Source organism: Sinocyclocheilus grahami, unplaced genomic scaffold, assembly GCF_001515645.1.
Source record: "Sinocyclocheilus grahami isolate Dianchi unplaced genomic scaffold, SAMN03320097.WGS_v1.1 scaffold442.1, whole genome shotgun sequence".
Classification (NCBI taxonomy): domain Eukaryota; kingdom Metazoa; phylum Chordata; class Actinopteri; order Cypriniformes; family Cyprinidae; genus Sinocyclocheilus; species Sinocyclocheilus grahami.
In genome coordinates, this window is record NW_015505621.1 from 2322520 (window position 1) to 2334258 (window position 11739).

General features: G+C 35.1%; 1 protein-coding gene across 1 annotated transcript in view; it reads left to right on the forward strand.

Moving 5' to 3' along the window:
* The window catches only part of LOC107552163 (uncharacterized), a 17135-nt gene extending 5639 nt beyond the window's left edge, over positions 1-11496 (forward strand). The window contains exons 5-14 of the mRNA XM_016233991.1: positions 2334-2431; positions 2531-2571; positions 3744-3800; positions 3963-3998; positions 4222-4260; positions 5154-5336; positions 5451-5726; positions 6291-6371; positions 7310-7558; positions 9657-11496. Of these exons, the coding sequence (XP_016089477.1) occupies positions 2334-2431; positions 2531-2571; positions 3744-3800; positions 3963-3998; positions 4222-4260; positions 5154-5336; positions 5451-5726; positions 6291-6371; positions 7310-7558; positions 9657-10124 (1528 nt within the window). The 3' untranslated portion in view covers positions 10125-11496. The remainder of the gene's footprint in view (positions 1-2333; positions 2432-2530; positions 2572-3743; positions 3801-3962; positions 3999-4221; positions 4261-5153; positions 5337-5450; positions 5727-6290; positions 6372-7309; positions 7559-9656) is intronic.
* The last annotated feature ends 243 nt before the right edge of the window (positions 11497-11739 follow it).

An 11739-nucleotide genomic window follows, 5' to 3' on the forward strand; every position in this document is an offset into this window, starting at 1 on the left:
TGACTGACAACCGGAGAACAACAGATATTAAATAGCCTACTGTTAGAGTTTTATAATGTAGTCTTGTGTTTTATTAAAATTGATTATTATTGATATCTCAAAACGATATGCACTTGTGCGCGGCGTGAGCTGCTGCGCACTCGCACTGCAACGCAAGATTTTCATAAAATATAATAACTTGCCATTTCGGTTTGTTTCTCACCACACCCTCAGTATACCTTATACGCCACGAGATGCATATGATTATTTTACGACAGATATGCATCCGCATAAAAACAAAAAACAAAACCTAAAGTCACCATTCTCTAACATTAAATTGGCAAGTGCGAGCAGGACATTTTTGTGTTATTAAGTAATAAGCCTTTAGAACAACATTAAGGTGAGTAGTCACTCTAGTTCACACAGTTCCAATAAATTGCGATGGGTTAAATAAACTCAATAAGCAGACAGACGCGACTACAGTCAAGCGCAGAAGTGCACAGGAAATAAGCAGCAGTCATATTTAAAGCAGTTTAAATTAATATTGAGTACTGATTGACGTTCACGTGGATTTTTTTCCCCATCAAGGGGAAATAACTTAATACTCTGTATATTTTTTTAATTGTGTAATGTTACTTTCAAAATAACTACAAAATGTCATGCCTTTGAAAAATAAAGAGAACAACAGAATGCGCTGCTTTAGCGCGTCTCGGTCTCCTTGAGCATCTTTGTGGCGCATGCCACAAACATGAACCACAGCGAATACTTGTCTTTTAAAAGGCTTCATTTAGATTATTTGACGTTAAATGCATCATATAAGTCACTTTGGAATAAATCACAGTAGGCCGATGTATCATGATAAAAAAAAGCAACTTTACAGTCTGGAAATACTTTAGGTTATAGCAAATTATTTCTCGGACCCCCTATCACTTTAAGAACCGCTGGTCTACACAGAAGAAAGCCCTGTCTAGACTCTGCTGCTGTACGAGTGTGTCGAGCTATTCATTAGTCTGTTTGATGAGAAAAATATGAAATTTATAAAATGGGTTATCCGTACAACTGCAGCAGTGGAGGACTATTATTCTGCTGCGTGATACTGCGGAAGAACTGATGATGGTATGGTTTGATCTTCGGCTGACCAATCAGCAGAAAGGGGCGTTTAATGCCCTCCCACATTTAGAAATCGAATATTCAAGCTATTTATAAATTTTTCCACCCATGAACGAAAAACAAAAATTTAAGCTGAATTTTCGTTTTTTGGAAAAAAACTACAAAACGAAAAAGGAGCCGTTTTCTAATTTTTCTACTTTCAATATTAAATCAAAAAACGAATGATCGAATGATACACGGATTTACCCTAATATCTTTCTCCTTATTTTGTCTTGTTTTCCAATATAAATATCTAAACATCCTTAAATGAAGATACATTTACTTGGGATGCAAATTAAAGAAAGTATGTCTTGTTTTCTGAGAAGCAAAATTAACAACAACTTGTTTTCCCCTTGAATTAAGTTGATTTTTCTGAGCCCATTGGCTGGTATTTATTCTTGTTTTAATCTTAAACTCAATTTTGATCAGACATTTACACTGGAAAATAAGACAAAAATACTGAGGTAGAAAATCTTTTATTTTTATTTTGTTGCAGTTTGATCAGATGGTGCATTAAAATTATTTCCTTATTTTAGGGTATAGGTTCTAGGTTGGGAGGAGAGATATTCTGCAAGTGTTAATAAGCAGTTGTTTTTGAAAAATTAATTAAATAATGAACAGTATTGGGGAAAGTTACTTTTAAAAGTAACTCATTACAATATTGCGTAACTAATTGCGTTACATAGTTACTTTTTATGGAAAGTAATGCATTGTTACTTTTGCATTACTTTTTCTCACCTGGGCTGTTGCTTTCTTGTTTATTTTTAATAATAATGACAACTGTAAAGGCCCTTTGACACCAAGAGTGAGGTCTCCAGCTGATGGAATGTCTAGTCATAATTTCTCTCAACGCAGGGACAGGAGAAGTGTCAGTGAATAAAACAAAGTAATCTGCGTTACTTATTTGAAAAAGTAACTCTACATATTTTCTTGTACATTTAAAAGTAATGCTTTACTTAACTAGTTACTTAAAGTGATCTGATTACTTGTAATGTGTAACCCCCAACACTGGCAGTGAATATCTGGTTAAAGTAGTGTTTTCAAACTTTGAGGAGTTGTGAATACAACTCATTTTGTGGACCCTTGATATTTATTTTTAGAGAACTTGTTGACATATACTCCCTTCAATTTATTCTTTAAAATGTATTTTCTTGGTCTAAAAAAAGGTCTCAAAAAGTCTTAAATTTACCTTCATAAAATCAAAGTTGTTTGTCTTTCTTTAGTAAATGTGAAAGCTGTGGCGGCCCATTTTCTGCTCAGAAGATCGGAGACACATTGTGCTACAGATGCTACAGGACTAAACGTATGGGAATTTGTAATTACACTCCTCATTTCAGCAAACAGCAGAGGATAAGTTTGATGTTTGTGTGATTTGTGTTGTCTTGATTTCTCGTTTCTGCAGCAGAGAAGAAGCACTCTCCTCCAAATATTGTGTTTAGGAAGGTATGTAGCATTAAATAGTCATCGCAAGAGCTGTCAGGCCTGCTTTTCCTTACATTCTGTCACTGATTCTTAAGGCTGGGATAAAACGGGAAGTTCATGTGCCAAACATAATTTTGGATTCATCTGTTAAACATGTTTTGATCCTGCTTCCTCTGTTTTTTTTTCCATCTTTGAACGTCACCAACAGATAAAAATAATGTGTTCTGTCATGTCTAAAATGTATCATATACTGTATACTGACACTTGACTTTTGAAAGATGAATCAATTGAAAGTATATGACCGTTTTAAACGGATTTTTAGGTCCATCTGTTGGAGAAATGCAACATCTGACACCCTGTGTTGACAGATGACAGTGTTGACAAAATTGTTTTGTGTCACACATGTAATAAATGCAGTACACATTTTCTGTTTTTGATATAGTAGTATTGTTTCTTTAAATATCCCAATTTAGTTTTTTACAGTTTAGTATATGCATACGTTTTATATATGCATATACTAAATATGTCTTATATTTTAATCATTTAAATTGTAATATTTAGTATATGCATACGTTTTATATATGCATATACTAAATATGTCTTATATTTTAATCATTTAAATTGTAATATTTAAATATGTTTCATATTTTAATAAAAATATATATATTTTAAATATATTTAGCAAATTTGTATCATTTTTATGTATTTCCTATGTAAAGAGGATGCTTTTTCCTATGTCTCAATGCTATATTGTTTTTTGTTAATGGACATAGGAGGTTGAAATATTTTTTTTAATTTTTTTGGTGTTGTGAAGTGGAAGTGAAGCAGTATTGCTTTGTCTGTGTTCATGTTAGCTGTATGAGAGGTACAAGGCTTTGGCGATACTTTTGCGTTATAATATATGAGCTAAAACAACCTAGTTTACCTTTTTTCTGCTCTCAATATATGAGCCAAAATAGTTGTTTGCTCACCATAAGTAGCTAGTAACAAAGTCCAGATTATCCTTGGATTACTTTGGTAGCATTCTTTACTCATTCTTTTATTTTCTTGATTATTATTTTCTAGTAACATTATTTCCCTTTATTTCTAATTCTGTTGAATATAACACTTCTGTTTATCATATTTCCTTTGCATAATTTTTTATGCTTTTGTATGTTTATTTTTATTTTTATTTTTTTATTATTATTTTCAAGGTGGGGCAGGATCAGTGGGAGGTTGGGAAAACAAAACATCCAAGAAAACAAATGCTGGTAATAATAATCATATAACATAATATGGACACATTGATAACATTTTTAGGCTGACACATGAAACTGCAGCATACACAAAAGCATTGCCAAAGATCATCAAATAATCTGTCAGTAGCTGAACTACTTCACACCATTAACATAATGTCACTCTGTCTCCTGCAGAAACAACATCCCAAATGCAAGAAAAGGGTAAAAACGGTGAGTGTACATGCTTTATGTAGCTAAATCCTTTATTTCCCTCATCTATTGCATACTTCAAGCCTTTACAGTGTAAATCAGTTCAGTGTATAACTATCCATTTATGAGACTGGCGGATTCAGTTTGTGCTGCTTATAGTGCAGACATTACACATTTCACCACTGTTGCAACATATTCAGTGCTTAAAATACTGATCCAGGTTTTTGTTGTATGTGTTTTTTAGGATTTTGTCCCTGATGGTGATGACGATGAGGATGACTGGGTGAGTGGTTCAGCATCACAATCTCTAACCTCTAACCTCTTGTAGACAATCTTCCACATGTGTTCTTCTGTCATCTGATTGATAGTTCATACCTTTTTAGCAAGTGAGGGGCCTTTTAGTATAATTGTAAAAATGTCCATTTTCAAGTTGTGATAGACTTTTTTATATCTTTTATGATATCTGCTGAAAATCTTTGTAGAATTTAATAAACTAGATGTAAGGTTATTAGTAATAATTGGGTTTACTTGATTAACCATACATCAATTTCTAAGAAAAATCATGTTAAAATGTGAGTATGAAATATGATCATCAAGCTTTTGAGGAACGTTTATTTGTCTCTCAGTCATCATTGTATTGTATTGGATTATGTTTCCCCTCACAGCAAACATAGAACTTTGATCATAAAAATAAGCATTTAGGCTAAATATAATCTAACTATGACATATTATTGCAAGATATAGAGCGACAGCTGATATTTATATGCATTTTATGTAAGTAGTCTGCTATACTGTTATAAGATCTCCTTGATTTACATTCCAAGCTACCAGAATTTCATATAAATATCAGCAATTGCACCAAATTGCATATTTTTGTTTTATGAGCTCCATATTGATATATAAAACCATAAAAGCCTGATGTATCAGCTTTTGATACTTGAAAAATAATTTTTGTATTTTATTTTTTGGCTAAAGGCTCAATAAACTGTTCCATTTCAAAAATATTTAATTTTCTGACTATTATCAGCTGATTTAATATGTCAGACTTTACATGGTTAAAACATATTAATTGGGACATTTCCTGGTTATTGCTGAACTCATAAAACCACTTTGTTTTTAAGGTCTACTCACATCTAACAATCGTTACAAATTTTCTCTGTCTACACTTGATTTCAGGCTGCAAAGAAACGCAATCGCAGGATGTGCCGACAGTGTGATGCGTGTCTTCGTGAAGACGACTGTGGCAAATGCGACTTCTGCATGGACAAGCCCAAGTTTGGTGGCAGTAACAAGAAAAGGCAGAAATGTCGCTTACGTCAGTGCAAGTTTCAGTCAAAGCTTCATGGTCAAAGAGCAAATGTATGTATTTATGTGATTAACATCTAATGGCATCACTCAAGAGTAAGGTTATCACCTGACCACATATGCAAGATGCATTTGGCAAGATGTTTCTTGTTTTCTCGTATCATGCAGGGAATGCTAAATCCATCCCTTCCACGAAGAAGGAAAAATGTGAAGCCCAAGCTCAAGAGACGCGGGAGACCAAGAAAAAGGAAATTCGGAAGCAACCCCTGGGAGGATGAGGACGAAGTGTCTGTAAAGGATGATGATGAAGACGACTTGAGGCATTATAAGATGAATGGCAGGAAGGGAGGAAGGAGGAAATGGAATTACACTTTTAAGGAAGATGAAGAAGATGCGTTCGTTGAGGCCGTGATTGATGATGACGAACTGTCCATCACAGAGGAGGTTTCTGATTTTTAAATGTTGCACAACCAGTCATTAAAACGGTGTAGTTTTATGTTGCTTTCACCTCGAGACGGAATTACCAGAATTACAAGCTCACAGCTCTTGAGCTGTTAAACTAAATGATTCGTTTCTACGGGATAGCGAAATGGGCCCATGTGCTAATTTGTTGTTGATGACGGTAAATTTTCTCACTACATTCATTCACAACTAACTGCTTGTTTAGGAACAAGTAAGGGTATAGAACTGTGGCTATAATAAAATGCCATTATATAAATGTGTGTTGAAACTGCCCCCATTTTGGTCACATGGCATCACAACGGTGAGAGACGTCAGAACTGCCATTGATTTCACAACTTGTTTCCAGCTTGTGGATATGGGATTAACAATGAAGTTAATGGTTTTTATGAGTTGTCAGTAATATGGTTATTTCAATATGAGGAGATTGCAGCATTACACCAAAGTCACCATCAACCATGTAATTCAATCCAGAAATTTGAATTAATTTTCATGAATGTATTTAATGTTATATTATCTTGCTGAGTGTTTTGTTAACTATTTTTCTAGGATCCTGATATTTTGGGCAGTGAGAGGCCAGTGATGGTGTCTAATGAGATGTACTCAAACACCTCTGGACTAAGTGCTCAGGTAAGATTTTCTACATCATTTTCTAGCCTTGGTTCTGAAATTAGTTTCATAGGCATTAACAAATCTAGAATAAAGAGTTAAAAGCCTTAAAATAAACAAACTAGAAACACTTTTATTTAAAAATAAGAAACAGAATGAGTACTTGTATTTACATTTTATGCGTTTGGCAGGTGTTTTTTTACGTATTAGGACTGCATTATTTGGGAAGAAAGAAATGTTGTGATTTTTCTGATAAAAATTTCAGTTATGTTTCAAAAAATATAACACACATCCAGGTTTGCTGTGCTTGTTTGTAGGGCTGCACAATTTGGCCAAACTGTTTTTACAATACTACTATTAATGGTCGTCTTAAAATGTTTGTTTTTAAACATTAAACCAATTTTATTTTAGCGAGGAACTGCAGGGAGCCCTTAAAGCGGTAACGCTTTACAATACGGTTAATTAGTTAATGTTAATTCATGCATTAACTAATATTAACTAACAATGAGCAAAACATTTGTTACAGGATTTGTTCATCTTAGTTAGTATAACTGTTCATTGTTAATTCATGTTAGCTGAGGTCCATTCATTAACATTAACAGAAAAAAACTTTGGATTTTAATAATGTAAAGGTTGCCATTATTATGAACTGAGAGAAATAAATGCTTTACAAGTATTTTTCATTGTTAGTTCAGGTTAACTAATGTTAACCAATGAAACCTGTAAAGTGTTACGCTTAAAGCTTCTCTTTTATTGATAAGCGCTTCTCATTGTAAGTATGGGAGGACGGTGAGTGCATGTTGCCTTGCCAAATTTGAAGTATTTATGCTTTTTATTATTGGGGGGGGGGTCCTTTTCAGCCAGTCGGCAGTTTTTCCAGAGGAAGTTCAATTTAGCTACATCCAGTTATGTATGGTTTGTGTTGGTGGCCATTGAAAGGGGATATTTGTGTTTCACAGGGATTATACTACAACGTGTCAGGTGTGCCGGCAGCACCTCATATGCTTGGATCAGTACCTCTGTGTAACAGCAATCCAGTGCCGATGGGTGAGGTTATCAGCTCTCTGCCGATGGGGGACGATGTGACTCAGAACGGTTTTCTTCAGATTGAGATGGTGAGAGTGGGTTCACCACCATCACATTACACAGAAGAACCTCAGAACACAGAACAGCATGTGTCAGAATTTCAACTGGAGCCCACGCCGGTGGTGAGTCTGGATTCACTGCTACTGAAAACAGTACTGTTCAAAGGTTTTAATGGTTCTTCTGGTCCCCAATGCTGCATTTATTTGATCAAAATGTTTTGTGGAAATCATGATACATTTTTCAGGATTCTTTGATGAATAGAAAGTAAAAAAAAACAGCATTTATTTTAAATAGAAATGATTTGTAACATTATAAAAGTCTTTACTGTCAATTTTGATCAGTTACATGCATGTTTGCTGAACGAATGTATTAATTTCTTTCATTAATTCCTATAACTAATTTATTACTTTTATACCTTACATTTGAATAATTTTTTATTACATTTTATCACCTTAATTTCTATAAATAATTCTTTAAATATTACTGACTAATTTTTTACAGTATTATTTTTTATTATTTAATTTATATTTATATATATATATATGTATATATTATTATTATTATTATTATTATTATTATTATGATTATTTATTTATTTTATTTTTTTTACCCTCCTTTTCGAGTTTTGGGTCAAACTAATTTTTTCTTAAATACATGATGTGCATTCTCAGACTTGCATTCTCAGACACTTGCACTTCCGCTAGAGACGTCACTTGCAGGCTTTTTTATTTTGTTCTATTTATTGATTACTTTTTGTTTGAATCTCTCAACATTTTACAACAGTAGCCAGGTGGTGAAGACGAGACAAAAGAAACTAAATTACAATGTCACTTGCAATCGCCACTGTGGTGTAATGTAAGATGCTATTAAAATATCAAATTCAATATACAGTTTATTAATATAATGAATATGTATATAGTATTTTCCTCTTACCACAAAATGTGGCATAATGGACTAAGATGATAAAGACCAAACTCAATGCTCTTGATTATTAAAATATAGCCTACATAACTAATATACAGGCAAGCAGGTGAGCCCAGAATAAATGCAACACGCACAGTTTTGCGTTAAGTGTTTTTCCATATAGAATAAACTGTCTACAGCTCTTTTATATCATTGTCTTTGTCCATTAAGTTACATTACAGGTTTTATTTATAATGATTTTCTGTGGAAGGAAAATGTTTAACGTGCAATTTAACGCATTGCGTTCTGGGCTCGTCTGCTTGTCTGTACGGAGTTGATCCTTTTAAAATCACTTAATGCATTTCATAATGCACGTTCATATTTGCTGTTCTGTACATACTTTGAGTCAACAACAAGACATATAGGCTACTGAATTGTCTTTATCATCCGTTATTATGCCACATTAAGCGTTTTGCTGTATGGGAGGACAAGTGAAAGTTTGCAGATCAACCGGAGGGCCGGAGGACTGGCAGATCAACAAGCTACTTCTTTTCTCTCCAGTACGGTTGGAAGTGAAGTTAAATTAAATGAAATGTGGAGCATGTTAACTGTGACAAGATGATTGGTGAAGAAAAAGTACACTCTCTCTGGCCTGTCAAAGTACATACTTTAAGGGCGTAGTATAAGTAGGCACATTGGGACACAGCATATGTCACTCTATGTGCAGTGTGAGGACCAAACCAAATCACCAGGTTCTCTTATGAGAAAAAATGTATGTGCACCCCTGTTTATTAGTGGATCATCTTCATAGTTGATGTGATTTTTTTTTTTTTTTACACCTTTGGTTATTCTTATACCTTTGTAAACTTGAGAACTCACCTCATACATCCACTAAAAATCACCCGTTCATATTTTCTTTCTTGATATTTTTTTAATATTCTTTTGGTTTTATGGTTTGATATTTTTTGTTATCGTATACAGTGAAATTCAGACATTTTTTTAAGTGCCCAACAGTGTCTAAATCAGGGGTGTCAAACTCAGTTCCTGGAGGGCCGGAGCCCAACACACAAAACATGCCATTTTCAAATAAGCCTGAAGGACTTGATTAGTTGGATCAGGTGTGTTTAATTAGGGTTGAATCTAAACTCTGCAGGGCTCCGGCCCTCCAGGAACTTAGTTTGAAACCCCTGGTCTAAATCGTCCGTTGTATACTTAAAAAAAACAAACAATCGAACCCTTATTGATTATGATGCCTTCAGCGCAGTCAACAGCTACCAACCATGTCACACCATGCAAATGTCATGTCTGCTTTCGTAGATCACTCAGATCTTCAGTCTGGCGGGAGGAGAGAACGACTGCGACCGAGACCAAGGCCTGATGGAGCTGTTCACTTCCCTAGGCCAGACAGTGCTGCCCGCTCACTGGGTGGGCGTCATGGCCAAAGGCCCCGTCCTCCAGCTCCTGCAGTGCTCCAAACTCTCCACCATGGCTGACACGGTGGTCCAGATCGAGAAGGGCTTCTTCTACCAGGTAAGCGTTCAGAACCAGCCTCTGCTGCTGATGCATGCAGTCTACTCGCGCCACCCCACCTGCCTCGAGACGGTCGATGACGTGGTGTCGCTCTTGCTGGACTTGGAGGGGCTGGGAGTGTGTCAGGGCTACCAGAACTTCCACGTGGGTTCGCCGTGGGAGCCCAGGATGAGCGTGCGAGCGGCTCTGTGCGATTTGCTCATTCCCAAGGATGAGGAACAGTGTCCGAAATGCGCACAGCCTGTGGAGGGTTGAATGGAGAATTTACACTGAGAAAGTTTTTGAACATCTGCAAGTAGTTCGAGAGACACTTCCACCAGTTCTTATAGTGCAGTCAGAGCTGTTTCTGACCTCATGATGAATCAACATCTAAAATGGTGCTTCTTTTTTTTGTTTTCTTTTTAGAAGTTAGTGACACAACCTTCAAAAAAGGACTTGCGAAACACTGAGTTTTTCCAAAATCCCTTCTTTCCGTTGCTCTCCAGTTGGGATTAGGACATAAATACATTCAGTTCTCATTTAAAGTTCTCATTTAAACTACCTCTCAATCATTTTATGGACCAATTTAAACCTTAAACCAACCAGGTGCCCTTATTGTAGTTTATTGTAAGGTTACTGTAGTACGATGAAATGCATAGAAGCTTGTTTCCGCCATGGGATAAAAAAAAAAAAAGTAATTACAACTTTTTGTTGTGCATATATCATAATTCAGATGATTTTTCTTGTAATTGCAAGATATGAACTCAAAATTCGGAGAAGTCCGAATTGTGGAATATAAACTCGCTATTGCAAGAAAATAGAATTGTGGCGGAAACAGTAAAACAGAATTGTGAGATGTAAACTCAGAATTTAGAGTGAAAATGAATTCCGAGATGTAAACTTGGAATTGCAAGGAAGAACATTAGAATTCTGAGTTAGTCTCTCAATTCTGATGGAAAAAAAGGCTGAATTGTGAGATAAAGTCACAGTTACGTATTAATTTTTTTGTTCTGTGGCAAGAACGGGCTTCCTGTTTCTGTGTTCTGAACTGCCTTTGTTGTGCTAAATTTGGGGTTGTACGTTCAAACTTAAAGTAGTTTGAAGTCAATTTTAAACCAAAATCATTCAACCTTTAAAAATAGTCTGTTTTTTATTTATTTATATATACTGTATTTAATTTTTACCCCAAAGCAAGCACACTATCTTTCATAATGTGTGGTTTTACATCTTTTTTTTTTCCAGGATTCTCATCACGTGAGTATTTTTATGCAACGGAAGTTGCACTCTGGTCTTTTTTTGTCCTGTTGGTAATCACACCTGCTTTCATGTGACTGAATTGTGTTACGCATGATAAAGTGCAACTAATGGCACAGCAATCCGCAGTGCATCTGTGTGCATTTTTGCTGTTGTGTGTATTATTCCCAGCCTACAGTAGACATCCGACCAGAGGACATTTCACTGATCGGCCTTTATACGGTTTACCTATATTGTAATTCTGCCTAGGAGATGAATCAATGCAGTTAACATTTGACTAGTTTTTATTTCAGTGCACCGTTTTGTTTTTCATTCCTGAATGATTTGAATTAAAATGTTTAAAGCTGATTTTTTTTAACCTCTACCCCTGGAGATCTGTACAAAATAAGCTGTAAAATATACATAAACACCTTTGGTTATTCTTATACCTTTGTAAACTTGAGAACTCACCTCATACATCCACTAAAAATCACCCGTTCATATTTTCTTTCTTGATATTTTTTTTATATTCTTTTGGTTTTATGGTTTGATATTTTTTGTTATCGTATACAGTGAAATTCAGACATTTTTTTAAGTGCCCAAAAGTGTCTAAATCAGGGGTGTCAAACTCAGTTCCTGGAGGGCCGGAGCCCAACAC